Raw genomic sequence first — 14,486 nt, forward strand, 5'->3', positions numbered from 1 at the left:
TGAAAGGATTATTGAGGTTGTTAAGGGCAGCCGATTGAATAGGCCTGCCGTACAGATTGTAAGCAGAGGGCAACGACGAGCTTAAAAGTGCCTACATGCAGCTCTAAAGCTCAATAATTTACATATTGTATTTTTAATTGGTACAAAAACAATAATGTAAAGACCCAGTGATTTTAATTTAATCTGCGACTATTTCGATAATTAATTGTTGACGTAATTTTTCTTGCAAAAATGGCAGAAAATGCTGTTTTCAACCTCTCAAATATAGACATATCTTTGGGTTTTGGACAAAACAAGACATTTAAAGACATCACATTGGACTTTGAGAAACTGGGATGGACATTTTTCACTATTCTGACTTTATAGACCAAACAATCAGTCTAGAAATTAATTGGCAGATTAATCGATAATGAAAGAGACTCCTGGAAGTCACTGGACGTTATAGGTTTTTAGTCGTTTCCAGTCTGTTAAACTAATCGCCTGATGGCTATAAGGTGTAAGCCTTTGACATTATCCACATCATCATTTCTACATTGAAAACAACTACTCTAGAAAACCTTACACATACCAGTTTGTGTGATAAATGGTGTACACGCCATCATTTCTGTGGCTCCAGTCATTTGACAGACCTCAGTTGTTTCAACAGAGCAGCCATGCTTTATTAGGACATCTAGACCAACAGCAAAGAAACGTTTAAATTAAAGCTTTCAACCAAACTCTGACAGTCATGGATGGTGACCCCGGCCCCCTTCTGTAGACAGCTGGAAATGTGTTTATCCCACTTTTTACAAAACCCCCCAAAATATACACATGCGTGTTGTAAATCCACTCCGCTGCCAGTCTGTCAGGTAGCTACAACTACTGCAGTATAACACTAGAAAACTGGCAACGGAGTGGAGCTACACAACAAGTAGCTTCAGCGTGGAAAAATTTTTTTTCTGTACACGTATGGACATCATTTAATTCACTTTAAATTCCATTGGGGCCATTTGTTGACATTGACAGTTTAAATCCCCAGACCAGCTGGGAACACCTGGCTAGGGTAACCTCCAAGTTGCTTTTGAGCAACCCGCAACTGCTTCTGATACAAGACTGTCAATCGTGAGACTGTGAATGAGGACTTAATTAGGTTTTGTTTCCTCTGTAAGGCTATGTGCAATTTAATTTGCTAAGACCAGCTTTTCAAGATTTCAGCCTTGAAGAAAGAGAGTATCGGTTTTGATTTCTAGAGTCACTGATCCTTCACCTTCTAGCTCGGACATGATCAGGAAGGCCGTGATGTATGTAGAGGAAGTACTAGTAGTGTTCAGTGTGCGTGCAGGTAGTCTGTCCGTGAATTGCATGGCTGTCTAAAGAGACAGAATTGATTGAAATCCTGATTAAACACTGACGGCGTGAGCAGATTCGTGCCACATAGAAAATAAAGACTTTTTTAAGTTAACACTACCAGACCAGAGAGGGGGTGTTCGGAGGAGATGATACAGTATTTACAGTGATCTGTACAAGCGAAGGTGAAGGTGAACGAGCCTGACGGGAAGGGAAGAGAGGAAGATGTCAGAAAATGAGGAGCTTCACATTAAAATACGGTGATTTAGTCTGATTCTCACAGGACAAACGACTACAGAGTCTGCTTCTCCCTTTCATTCTGGGTTTTTCTGTTTCACTTGCCACCATCCATTTAGTCTTTTTTCTCACATGTCGTCCTCTTCTATTGGAGCATGTCCACGAAAGCGTCAAACTCGTCGATGTTTTTCTCATAAACGGCCAGTTTCTCCGGCAGCGAGTCCTGCAAACGATACAAAAAAATACAAATCGCTGTTAAGACTAACAGACATTCAGTTTTTAAAAACGACTTTATCATCAGAGTGAAGAACAAGAAGCGTGTTACCAGGTCATCGGCCATCGACTGGGCGCTGATGTGTAGCGAGAGGCTGGCCAGCTGAGGGGGGTTTTGAAACTCTCTGTAGAAAGTGCCCAGATCCATCGGCAACAAGTCGTCTTTAGAGAAGGCTGGACGCTGAACACAGACGCGGACAGATACAGAGACAGTCTTTAAATTATACTACCAAGAGAGTGGTATCAATCTTATTATTAAGACACACAGCTCTTCCTAATAGCAGTCAAATATGCAGAAGGGAATAGAGCAATAATGACGTACAAAGTCGACCATGACAAAGTCGTCCTGCGGCCCCGATCCCTCTGAGCCCTGAGAGTGGAGGCTGGCCTGCAGGGGTGACGGGCAAGGAGGAGAGTCTGGAGGCTGCACCTGAAATCACACACACAAGAGAAAATCCCAGCTGTAGAAAAACGTGTCAACCTTAAACTGCCTGGATGTGCAATGACATCATCTTCATCCTAATAGTTACCATGGGATCGTTCTCCTCGGAGTCCAGGCCTCGAGGAGCAAATGCAGCGAACGGCAGGTCCAGACTGGCTGCTGTTATCTACACACAAACAGCTAAATTCAGTATTTACACTACAAAAAGCAATTGTAAGACGGTTACCTACTTCAGCAGGATGGACTGTGTTACAAAACGCAGGAAATAAACAACAAAGTTTACATGTTTCACGTCATTAAGTCACAGTATATTTGATTTTACCGGTGTGTTGGATTTATTGACAAAGGCTCCGATCTTCCTCGTGAATGCGTTGAGAGACTCCACGGGGTCAGAGGGAGAAGCGCTCCTCCTCACTTCATCCCTCCTTCTTTCTCCACTGTGCGTCAGGCCGTCATCGTCACCGCTGAGAAGAGAGAAGTTATTGTTAAGATACATACATATTTTCTGCTGCAGTATTTCTCTCATGCCAGTTTACATTACGCAGAAGTTGAAGTGATGTCAGGAGAGAGTTACCTGCTGCCAGGTGTGTTGGCGGCGGGCTCCGCTGCCAGATGAGCATCAGCTCCATGAGGAGGCTGGGTGGGAACCAACACAACCCCTCCGTGCTCCTTCCCAGCATGCAACGCCTGAGATGGAAGAACAGAGCAGAGTTATGGTACGTGTCCACAGGGGCGTTTTTGGACGCGAGGGATCGCCTCGCTTCCCAGCACTGGACGCTTAAAGGGCTCATTTGGAACCTTTATTTCTCTTAAATTACAAAAACTTTTCACAGAAATGTGTTTCTGAAAACATTTTACGCAAGAAATAAGCCGTGCAGTTGCTGAATTTGTCTTTATTTTAGATCGACGACGGTCGGTTTAAAAGTTTCTCTGGAGTTTCCAGAGGCGGCGAGTCGCGCCGGACGCCCCCTTATTTGCATAAAGTAGCCTAAACCTCAACTTTAAAGCAAATTAGGAGCGGCAAACGTGACGCCCCGTCTCTCGAATCTCGCCGCCGCGCTACCAGAATGCACTGCACGGCTGCTTACATAGACAATGAATGGGAAGGTGGAAAGAACGGATCCTGTGGACACGTGCCGTTATAGTAAATGGAGTAGAAATCTGTGATTTAAAATGACACGTACTGTGGAATTTACCAATATTGCCCAACTTATCAGGCGACATATCGCAGCTATATCTGGATGTATCAATGTATACGGATCTGGAAGTGACTGGGTGTATCACCTGGTTTGCAGCAGGGTGATGAAGCTCAGCAGCTCCTGCTGGAGCTGGAGGATGATATGATAACCTGGAAGCATACAGCTAGAGAGACAGACAGAAAGAAGAGGGGATATTAATCACAAACGTCATAGTTGTGCTCTCGAGATGGCTCAAAGATGAACAGGGTTTACTACTGTGGTACTATGTGATGGAGACGATAAAACGTCACGATGAAACAACAGTGCGTAAAGCTCTGCTCTGAAGCAAGTGATGAAAAGTTACACACAGTCAAAAGGGACGATGTAAAAATGCTGCATGAACACACACACCAAAACAAATGAGAAATCTGTTTTTAAGTGCAGTTTCGAGGTGCATCACACACAGTTACACTCTCATGGTGGCCAGCATTGACTCACAGTGTGAGTGACAAGTCCAGGAGCCAGTGGCAGCGGCAGACTGTCCAGAGGGAGGGGCTTAGACAGTTTAGAGGGCGAAGGACTCAGTGTGCACACACACTGAGATAACGCAGACACACACACACACACACACACACACACGGAGATAAACGTACAATAAAAAGGACAACAGGAAAGAAAAGAGAGAAAAGAGAAAGTGAAATAAAAAGGCAGGTATGAAAATTGAGAGAAGAAGTCACAGCAGGATAAAAGGAAGAGACAGTAAAGAGGAGCGGGTGAGTGTGTCCTCTTACCTGTGACGGTGGGGAGGTGGAGAAGGAGGTGGTGCAGACCTCCTGTGAGTCCTGAACCCCTGGATATCCTCCGTCCTCCTCATCTGGAGCTCTGAACACACACATTATCATTTAGACGTTTTCAACATCCTACTTGACCTTATTTGTCGTTAAAGTATACATAAACTTTAAGAGTTTTCAGGCAACCTAAAATGTTTTTTTCATTTAGTAGATGCTGAGTCATGTGTCTAAAAATGCAATCAGAGTCTCGCAGACATTAGTCACCTCCAAAGGATGAATTACATCACCTCGATTGCTTGTGGCGAGGCGGAGATTCATATGCAGCTGCTGCATCTCTGTGTGTTTGGTGGTGGTTTTAACTTTGAGTGCAGATAATATCAGGATTTACCTGTAGTTGCAGGGGTGTCCCATGGTCGCAGGACGCTGGCTGCCGCAGGGAGGATCCACAAAGTGATCCACGATGATCCCCATGATGGGAGCCGACCGCTCAAACTGTCTGCAGGAGACGACATTTCAACAGTTCACTTTAATAAGCAAATAATAGTTGTCAGTGTAAGAAGGCTGTGTTGTTTTACACGTAGTGCGTTAGTTACCTGTTGGACATGAACGCCAGGTTGGTGCGGTAAGCACATGAAAGTGTGACTGTGCCAACGGGGGTGCCGACGACGCCGACACGCACCGTCTGAAAACCTTAAAAACAAACAACAAACATCAGTGAACATGCAATTCAGCTAATATAACGCAGAGGATTTGATTACACATGTAAAAATGTATTTATTACACAAGTTAGGGACATTTTGTAATGTCAACAGTAAAATACGTAGGGCTGGGGCTGTTAGACCCGAGTCTTGTTTTCAGTGATTTACGACATGTCAGTAAAGAAGTTTACAGTTACCTTCTCCTAACCCACTCAGCTGGACTTCCCCGAAGTAAATCCTAGACATGAGAGAGACAGAAACAGGTGGTGACGTATGTCATATGATAGATCAAGGGTGGTGTAGTGTGACAGCTGTTTAACAAGACAGGTAGAGTCCACTCACCTGTATAATATGACATAGTCGTGTCCCTGCTTTCTGGATAGTTTATAGGCGGGTGTTACTCTGGTGATGGCCAGCAGGGACTTCAGAAGGACAGACAGACGGTTGTAGACTGTATATGACACCTTGATGTCCTTATCACACCTACAGAAGAGACAGGCAACACATTGACTCATGGCTATTCATAGCAGCGGGGTGATATTTCAAATAAATGTCAACTTAATAATAGGGTAAAGTGTGCCTACATTACAATTAGTCAACAAATCCAACATAAATATGTTCAGCTCAATATGAAGCCAGAACAACAGCTTTCCTTTAATGGTTTCCTGAAGTGTTATGTCTATGCAGGCAGTAGTTTTCAAACAACAGCAGCACTTCAGAGATGTGATATAGCTACAAAATGTCCCCGACAGAGACAAAGTAAGCCATTTATAACTTAAAACATCTGACGCTCACTGTCAGTAATATCAGCACTTCCCTTACTGAATCTGCTGGCTGTGATTTTATTTTTGTGCTGCTCCGTTGTTTGCTTTGTGTGCTCACAAAAGCTGTACGTTTATTCAGACGGCAACGTTTTGGCAGAGAGAAGCAGTCATCGCAAGTGCTGCACATGATGAGGCGACTATTACAGCACAATATTGGGGTTCGTTACGTCAGATACGGATCTGGGGTATCTCCAAGCTAATGATTAACATACTGTACAACTTCATAGACGCACAGTTACACTGACAAACTTATTATTTTCCTTCCTTAACCATTTGGCCACTGAAAAAAAAACAAAAATCCACTCACTTTTCATTCATCTCCAGGCACCATGTCTCTAACTCCATCGAGTCACCCTGAGTGAGACACAGAAAGATTAACATTAGAGTGGACTGAACAATACATTTATTTTTTGGAAACAAACAGGAGTAAATGAGTGCTCTGTTTGCTATTTTAAATGTATAACACTGGTGCCCCGTTGAGGGAGGTTTTACCTCTGACGTCTTCAGGGAGATCTCGACACACATGGAGCGTCCGATGCCTGGAAGTTGGCCCGCCAGTGCCTTCTTGGCTTCATGAGTCACCTCTGGGATGTCTTTGATGGCCAAATTAAACTAGAAGAAATAATAATAACAACCAAAATTATTTTAATCTACACTCAAACACCTTTATAGAGGAAGACCAACAGTCCAAGCCAGCTACGAAGATCTACGGTGAACCGTAAATATAATCAGTTCAACATTATTTTACCCAATCAGAGCCAGTAGGCGACGAGGACGAGCGAGTGCAGATCTTCTCTCCAAGACGCGCTTGGACAATCACCTGGACGGTCTACAAACAGGACATAAGAAATCCTTTACTTCTCAGTAGTAAAGGAGAATCCAGGGTAACAGCAACATTGTTTATGGACAGACATGTTTCTGTTTAATATGTTTAAATGTCATTTTTCAAAGGAGTGAGCACCACAAATACAGTATATATCCATTGTATTGGTGTAGAGGCAGAAATATCAGTGACAAGCATCTCAAAACTTGGGCAAATACAACCAAAACTGTCTGCATGGGTAGATACCAGTTAGTGAGGCTTCAAAATGTTCCTTCAGAGACCTACAATCACAGACGCTACATTCATATCTTTAGCTGGAAACAGGAGTATCATAGTGGCTTCTTACCTTCAAGGCAAAGAACTTAATGAACTTGTCCAAGTCCTTTTTATCCTGGGGACTCAGGCCACTGTCCATGTTGTCACGACCCTGCATTAAAAGAAATCGAGACAACCAATTAGAGATTAACATACTGAAACTAGTGATTGAAATCCTCTTTTAGCTGTAAAAAAATATTTAGACTATTATGACTATTTTATTTTATTTGTATATCTGTGTGTATTTATTTATATTTATTTTGTACACTTGTTTTTTTTGGTGCCCTCTGGGTATTGTCATGGGTGGGTGGGGTATCTACCAGTCCAAACATGTTTGTACAGTGGATTGTCAGAGTTGTATTAACAAGATTCAGAAATAAACTCTGTTTAAAAAATATATATATATTTAGAAGACAATTTGTTAGTTTAAGTAATTAGAATAATCATAGTTCCTGGTCAGGTCAGAAGTTATCCCAGCAGTGTAACATAGTAAACATTTTAAAATAATAATATTGTAAAATACTACTTTAGTATTAGTTCTAAAATACATATTGTAAAATACAAATGAAATGTGAATAAATAAAAATAATAAATAAATTTGTGAATATTAACACAATACATTCACTCTAAAAAATAATAATAATAAATATATTAAAAAAAAAACAAAAAAACATTCAGGGATCAAAACAAGCCATTTTGACCCCATATATATAGTACTTTGCTACCTATTACTAACTGGAAGCAATGCATAATACAATGAGAATGCTGCCTTCAGTATTAACAGGAACATAAAGTGTTTTTAAGCCTCCACATAGCATCTGTTTATGTTACAAGTTAGCAAGGTAGGCCTCTCAAAATAATAATATTGTAAAATACTACTTTAGTATTAATTCTAAAATACTAATTGTAAAATACAAATGAAATGTGAATAAATAATAATAATAATAAATAAATTTGTGAATATTCACACAATACATTCACTCTAAAAAATAATAATAACAAATAAATAAAAAAATAATAATAAATACAAATATAATATTAATAAATAAAATATGATATTAATAAATAAAAATAAAATAATAAATAAATTTGTGAATATTCATACAATAAATTCACTCTAAAAAATAATAATAACAAATAAATAAAAAAAAATAATAAATACAAATATAATATTAATAAATACAAATATGATATTAATAAATAAAAATAAAAATAATAAATACATTTGTGAATATTCATACAATAAATTCACTCTAAAAAATAATAATAACAAATAAATAAAAAAATAATAATAAATACAAATACAATATTAATAAATAAAATATGATATTAATAAATAAAAATAAAAATAATAAATAAATTTGTGAATATTGACACAATACATTCAGGGACCAAAACAAGCCATTTTGACCCCATATATACAGTACTTTGTTACCTATTACTAACTGGAAGCAATGCATAATACAATGAGAATGCTGCCTTCAGTATTAACAGGAACATAAAGTGTTTTTAAGCCTCCACATAGCATCTGTTTGTTACAAGTTAGCAAGGTAGGCCTCCACGTTGACATGAAATTACCCCATTAATATATGGAGGTCCAGTAAAACAGCAGACCACCTCACACGGTACACTACACCACCTAGAAAATCTAAGTGCAATACCTTAATTGCATGTATAATTAGTCACAAAGAGGACACACACACACACACACACACACACACACTCTGGAGGGGTGACTCACTGGAACAACTAGCCTTAGCATGTGGCTAATGCTAGTTAGCTCACTACCACGCACTTTAACTTCACCACATAACAACACGACTTACATGAGCTTCTCCCTCAGCAATGGAGCATCAATAAAGTACAAGTTAATGTAGTAAAGACGGCGGGAAATGGTGTGTTTTACGAGCATTTACACGCCCAGTTCAGATGTACACAACGTCAACAAGCGACTGTTTATCTTCTCCATGTCGACGTGTTGGCATAGCAGCGCTTTCACAACCGCACTTTCGATCATTTTAATTAATTTATTTTTTTGTGTAAAAATGCACAGTCAATAAAACACCACACACATGTTATGAAAATATTAAAAAAAAGAGAAATTACAAGGTTTTTTATTTATTTATTTTTAATAAAACGATCATTTATAAATAAAAAACGCATAACGTCACTTCCTGTGTCAAATCAGCGGAAGTGCGTCACAAGCTGCTTGTTTTGGTTGCATGACTTCTCTAAAGGTAAGAGCTCTTATCTTAATAATGCAAGTGAAATTAAGGATGTTTTAATGTTAATTCACAGCTATTCAGCTGCGTGTGTTAGTAGAGTTGTCTATATAAGCACAAGCACAAATAATAGACATATTAATTGACATTATGAAAGCTAAAATGCTAGGTAGAGAGCTAGATAGCATGTTGGTTTGACTTGATTCAGTTATACAGTTATAATTAATGTTAGCTTTAGGACAGTTTTTGCATGCTGGAAAGTCATCACTTTCCACAATTTTAAGCCTGCAAGGCCTATATTAGCACTGGAATAAGATTAAATAAAAATGAAACTGTAATAATCTTTATATTACACCACATACACACCAAAAAACTGACAAGAACTGCACTTTACTGTACACCAACTGTCTATTAGTACTACTCAGGTGTAATTCTCACTGTGCAATATCATTTTCCACTTGTGCAATTTTGTTAATAGTCTGTTTATTGTCAATACTGTATATACTGCTCCTTTTTTTATACTTCCTTGTATTTAAATGGTTCATATTTTGTTACACTTTAGCTCTTTTTTTACTGTGTTAGCTGATGCATCTTGTTTTTTGCACTAATAAAGGAATATCTTATCTTATTTTATAATCTGTATATTATATTATAACATACATATCAAAAGATAATATTTTCTTTATTTTATCACTGTTTGTATTGTGCTTTTACCAATTGAAACCTGTAAAAGACAACTCTTCACATGAGAATTATAATTATTCATTTGCAATAAACAATCTGTCACATAATACAAATTTATATATGTATGATCATAATAAATGGCAAAGAATGATACTGAATAAATTAAAAAATAAAGTAAATAAATAATAATAAAGGAGGTGAAAGAGAATACTTTCTAAAATAATGTTTATTTGTGTTTATTGATCATGTTCTGTGCATGTTTACAGTATGGAAATAAACCACTATAAATGTCAAATAAGAATATACCAAGAAGCTTGTATTGAATGCAACTTATTTATTGATGTAAATGTATTATTTCCCACAGCAAGCATGGCAATCCCTATAGCCATCTTGGACTGTGATCTACTCTTACACGGTCGAGGCCACAAGACCCTGGACCGCTTTGACCTGGACTCTGTCCCAGACACTGTCCTCCTCTCACAATTTGGCTTCCCCAGAGAGTTTATTCTGTATCTGGTGGAGTTACTCAGAGAGGTGAGTGTGTGCTGATCCTCAGTATTTGAATAATGTCATGCAATTAAGTATTAATTGAAATGTGTTTATGATGTGTTTCAGGCTCTCTGTAGACGTACCCAGAGGTCCAGGGCCATCAGTCCTGAGGTCCAGGTGTTGGCTGCTTTGGGTTTCTACACATCTGGCTCATTCCAGACATCTATGGGAGACACTATAGGCATCAGCCAGGCGTCAATGTCAAGATGTGTGTCTAACGTGACCAAGGCCCTGGTGGAGAAAGCTCCCCAGTTCATCACGTTCAACAGGTATGAAACCAGAACACAAACAAAATGTTAAGAATAGGAAGAAAAATGACAATAACAGCAATATTAATGTTTCCCAAACAGAGATCCCTCCAGCACAGAGCAGTTTCAGAGGGTGGCAGGATTCCCAGAAGTTCTGGGGGTGCTGGACTGTGTTCAGGTTTACTATATTATACTGTATTAATACTTTCTAATACTTTCTACTCAGACAACAGCCTAACTGATCCCTTCGTCTCCAGGTCACCATCAAAGCCCCGAACAGCGAAGACTCGTCCTACGTGAACAAGAAGGGGTTTCACTCTGTGGGCTGTCAGCTGGTTTGTGACGCCAGAGGACTGTTGCTCAGCGCAGAAACACACTGGCCGGGAGGACTCAGAGACACCGATGTTCTGGAAAGATCTGCTCTCCACAAACAGCTGCTGGACACCGAGGAGGGCTGGCTGCTGGGTGAGACGCGGATTTCAGACATCATTCTGTTCAGCCTGAAAAGATCCAGGAATAAAGTTTTCTGTTTCCTAGGTGACCGTCGTTACCCTCTGAGGAAGTGGTTGATGACCCCGGTCGACTGCCCAGAGTCCCCTGCGGAGTTTCAGTATAATCTTGCCCACACTGCTACACATGAGATAGTGGACAGAACCTTCAGAGCCATCCAGACCAGATTCAGATGTTTGGACGGCACCAAAGGATACCTACAGGTACTCTATGCTAAGATAACTTGTCCCTGTAAAAAAAAAAAAAAAAAGAGTACACAGAGCAGCAACTATCTCGTCTGTCCTTCAGTATTCTCCAGAGAGGAGTTCGTCCATCCTGCTGGCCTGCTGTGTCCTCCACAACGCCTCCCTGCAGTCCGGATTAGACGCCTGGACCCTGGAGAGAACCGACCCCCTGGAGCAGCCCGAGAGCCTCGAGCAGAGACCCGAGGACCGCGACAGCCAGGCAGAGGAGCTCCGAAAGCAGCTCATACTCAAACACTTCAGCTAAACAGCTGGTCGAGGTGGAAAAGACTAAATCAAGACTGGGACCAAACAAATGACATAAAAGTTAAAGCAAGAAAGTCCACAGACGCAGTGGTGCTGATGCAGATTTTTTATATTTTGCTGGTTTCTACTCTACTGACTACACTAAGATAACATAGTTGTATATGGAGGAACATGCAAGACGCTATACAACAAACCAAGACAACATAATACCCAAACACATTTCAAATAACTGGAAAATGCTTGATTATTCTCACTCAAACATGGAATAATCGAGCACTCCCTGGTGTTTTACAGCTATTCAAACTGTGTGCAGCTGCTGTTATCAAGGTTTCTTTACAAGTGGAAAAACCCTCCCTTTATTTTTTTTAATCCCTCCCCACTTTACATCTTCCTTCCCCCCAAAAAATCCAATGATTTTCTCCATTTTTTTTCCTTCTTTTCCCACGTGATTCCACAGGTTAAAATCTCGGACTATGTCACAATACAAAAACAAGGCCCTTATTTACAACAACTGCACATTAGGTTGTCATTATTTATGTACACCGGTGCATTAAGACTGTTGTGGGTGAGAATGACGGGATGTTGATGTGCAACGGGCTGCAGTCACATGATGTTTTTTTGTGTACACACACACAAAATGAAATCGATACAGAGATGAATAAGAAAAACGGGAAATCTGTGCTACTTGTAATGTCAAAAAATAGGATTTCTGAGTATTTCATAACCCAGAATTGTAATTATTTCCTCTAGGAGTTGGACTGGGACAGTGAAATGTCTGTTATTAAAAGCTTTTAATTTGAAGGAATACCATGGCATTGTTTTTTTTCTCACATTATCAGAATAGTGGTGAAAAAATGTAATTGGAAATGTCCCGGCGTTCCTTCAAATCGTGGCGATAACAAAGCTAGTGGTGTTTTACTTCTTGGAATGTATTAGTCCCCTGATTGGCTTCATCAATATATACATACTTTCTACAAACAGGAATAAATACAACATACACTGCTGTCGCATGAGCATATTTAGCATCAATGTTGAATTTATGAAGAAAAACATCTACATTATTATGCTTGCTACATTATTGTCAATTATTTTAAATTCTGCAGTTGATTTGTGATGAAGTTTTAGGTCCAGGTACGTCAGCTTGAGGGTAAAAATCTGCTTTTTAAAGTTTAATTAATACAAATTAAATCATGAGGGAACAAATAAAAGACCCTCGTAGGTTTCCATGCGACAGCAGTGAAACATAAACACTGTATTACAGTTAAAAGACACAAACATGTCAAAGTTTTACACTCCATGAAACAGCATGTAAACGACACACCATCATGTAAAACTTCATCATCCTAAATGGCAAAACACAACATACAATTCCTTTTTTTTTTTCTTGCATAAAATAAATATGCTCTTTTTTTGATGCTCAGAATATATTATAAGTTGTATTTTGGTGTTTTTTGTAAACATTATTTGAAAAAAACAAGACAATAACATAAACTAACCTTAAAAACACATTCTTTTTTTTGTTGCATAAATTAAATATGCTCTTTTTTTGATGCTGCAAATATATTACATATACAATTTTTAATTCCATAAAAATACTTTTATGTCATGTTTCCCAACCTCTGTCAGGACCCCTTGATATGAAGATATGGTTCCCCCCCAAAAAATATGCAGAATTTGGACGTGAAAAACTGACTTTAACTTCAGAGATGGATTTAAAAAGTGTAAAAATAAAACATATATGTTACTTTGACAAGCTTTTACATCCACAGGCATGTGAAGTAAAATATTTCCCCCAGATAAATCCTGAACATTGATCCAGTTTATGATTACGTAAAAGGAAACGATGAGTAATCTAGTTCGAGTTACGTTTCCAGGTTTCTAAGTGTAAGGCCAAGTTGGTCACATTTGACTTAAGTAGGTGGAAGGCACTTTGAAAATGGCACGGCTTCCCTTTTAAAAAGGATGAGTTTGTGTTCATTACATACTGTTATTAACATAGAGCTGAAACTGATTATTTGATGAGTTGATTGACAGAAAATTAATCAGCAACAATTTTGATAATCAATTAACGACTTAAGTCAGTTACCAAGAACAAAATCTCTGGTTCCAGCTTCTTCTAATTTTTAAAAATCAATCTAATCGTTAGTTGCAGCCCTTTATCAACTTACAGTATGTGATTGGTTCAATCTAAATCTAGAGTACCTTGGAGGTTAAACACAAGCACCATGTGCTAACATAAACTCCCACAGTGGAGGTCCGTCAAGTATCCATATATGTGTATTTATGTTCATGAGTTCTTAAAAAGGTGCAAATCATTGGGTTTCTCTCAACATTAAGACCACATTTCCCATAAAGCCCTTTGCTTAATCTTGCAAAAAGGATGTTGCTTTCCCAAAGCTACACAGCTAATCACAGTTTAAGTGGCTCATATCTGCCTTTCTTTTGAAATAAGGCCCTATTTTTTGATGTATCTCTATCTATTCTTCATGATTGTTTGAGCTAAATATGAATAGATGAGTTGGATATTTAAAACTATATGATATTTTAATGCATAAAAGTAGAAGTTTCAATAAGATGGTCCCTTTCAAAATCAAGTATATTCAGGTGTAGCACAGTCTGTTTGAGCGAAGAGGTGAAGCACCATGTGGCGTGCAGGATGGGAGGAAGTCTCGTCTTGAGGATCACTAACAGGGATGATGGTGGTCTGAGATTTTGGTCCAGTTGGATGTTGATATGAAGCCCGCTGAGTTCAGGAATCTTCAGGCTTTTTTAGGGGGTCAGAGGTTAGAAGTCATGGGTCGGGCTGTGTCAGGCAAACTCGGAGACTCCTTCTGGTTTTGTTTCTCTGAGGAGAAGAGGAGCCACTCGGTTAATACTG

The 14,486-nt window shown here is 39.1% G+C and overlaps 3 protein-coding genes across 4 annotated transcripts in view; 1 reads left to right on the forward strand and 2 right to left on the reverse strand.

Annotated features, from left to right (window-relative positions):
- Window positions 1-157: 157 nt before the first annotated feature.
- Window positions 158-8,900, reverse strand: atg13 (ATG13 autophagy related 13 homolog (S. cerevisiae)). 2 transcript variants are annotated; one of them, XM_037761567.1, is made up of 18 exons: window positions 8,734-8,900; window positions 6,939-7,019; window positions 6,518-6,598; window positions 6,262-6,381; window positions 6,077-6,123; window positions 5,288-5,428; window positions 5,143-5,183; window positions 4,841-4,937; window positions 4,636-4,743; window positions 4,248-4,338; window positions 3,955-4,053; window positions 3,563-3,640; window positions 2,853-2,965; window positions 2,601-2,742; window positions 2,367-2,444; window positions 2,159-2,266; window positions 1,889-2,017; window positions 158-1,786 (listed from the first exon to the last, which is right to left on the reverse strand). In XM_037761567.1, the coding sequence occupies exons 2-18, from the start codon at window positions 7,005-7,007 to the stop codon at window positions 1,709-1,711; spliced, it is 1,620 nt and encodes a 539-aa protein (XP_037617495.1). In that variant the 5' UTR covers window positions 7,008-7,019; window positions 8,734-8,900; the 3' UTR covers window positions 158-1,708. The 2 variants fall into 2 exon arrangements, with proteins under 2 accessions (XP_037617495.1, XP_037617496.1); XM_037761568.1 differs by lacking the exon at window positions 3,955-4,053 and having other exon boundaries at window positions 635-1,786; window positions 8,734-8,899.
- Window positions 8,901-9,096: 196 nt separating this feature from the next.
- Window positions 9,097-12,413, forward strand: harbi1 (harbinger transposase derived 1). The gene is made up of 7 exons (XM_037761572.1): window positions 9,097-9,144; window positions 10,178-10,347; window positions 10,429-10,631; window positions 10,713-10,788; window positions 10,868-11,075; window positions 11,148-11,323; window positions 11,409-12,413. The coding sequence occupies exons 2-7, from the start codon at window positions 10,183-10,185 to the stop codon at window positions 11,607-11,609; spliced, it is 1,029 nt and encodes a 342-aa protein (XP_037617500.1). The 5' UTR covers window positions 9,097-9,144; window positions 10,178-10,182; the 3' UTR covers window positions 11,610-12,413.
- Window positions 11,700-14,486, reverse strand: part of creb3l1 (cAMP responsive element binding protein 3-like 1) — a 29,468-nt gene continuing 26,681 nt past the window's right edge. The window contains exon 13 of the mRNA XM_037761571.1: window positions 11,700-14,453. Within this exon, the coding sequence (XP_037617499.1) occupies window positions 14,417-14,453 (37 nt within the window). The 3' untranslated portion in view covers window positions 11,700-14,416. The remainder of the gene's footprint in view (window positions 14,454-14,486) is intronic.

This window comes from Sebastes umbrosus, chromosome 24 (assembly GCF_015220745.1).
Source record: "Sebastes umbrosus isolate fSebUmb1 chromosome 24, fSebUmb1.pri, whole genome shotgun sequence".
NCBI classification, from domain to species: domain Eukaryota; kingdom Metazoa; phylum Chordata; class Actinopteri; order Perciformes; family Sebastidae; genus Sebastes; species Sebastes umbrosus.

Bases quoted from the DNA above. Each gene is read 5' to 3' on its own strand.
- atg13 (XM_037761567.1), bottom strand. From the start codon at position 7,007: ATGGACAGTGGCCTGAGTCCCCAGGATAAAAAGGACTTGGACAAGTTC. The intron at 4,339-4,635 runs GTAAATCCTGAT...GTGTGTGTTCAG, and splicing joins GGACACCCCTGCAACTACAG to AGCTCCAGATGAGGAGGACG. The intron at 1,787-1,888 runs GTAACACGCTTC...TATCGTTTGCAG, and splicing joins AGTCGATGGCCGATGACCTG to GACTCGCTGCCGGAGAAACT.
- harbi1 (XM_037761572.1), top strand. From the start codon at position 10,183: ATGGCAATCCCTATAGCCATCTTGGACTGTGATCTACTCTTACACGGT. The intron at 10,348-10,428 runs GTGAGTGTGTGC...GATGTGTTTCAG, and splicing joins TGGTGGAGTTACTCAGAGAG to GCTCTCTGTAGACGTACCCA. The intron at 10,632-10,712 runs GTATGAAACCAG...TTTCCCAAACAG, and splicing joins CAGTTCATCACGTTCAACAG to AGATCCCTCCAGCACAGAGC.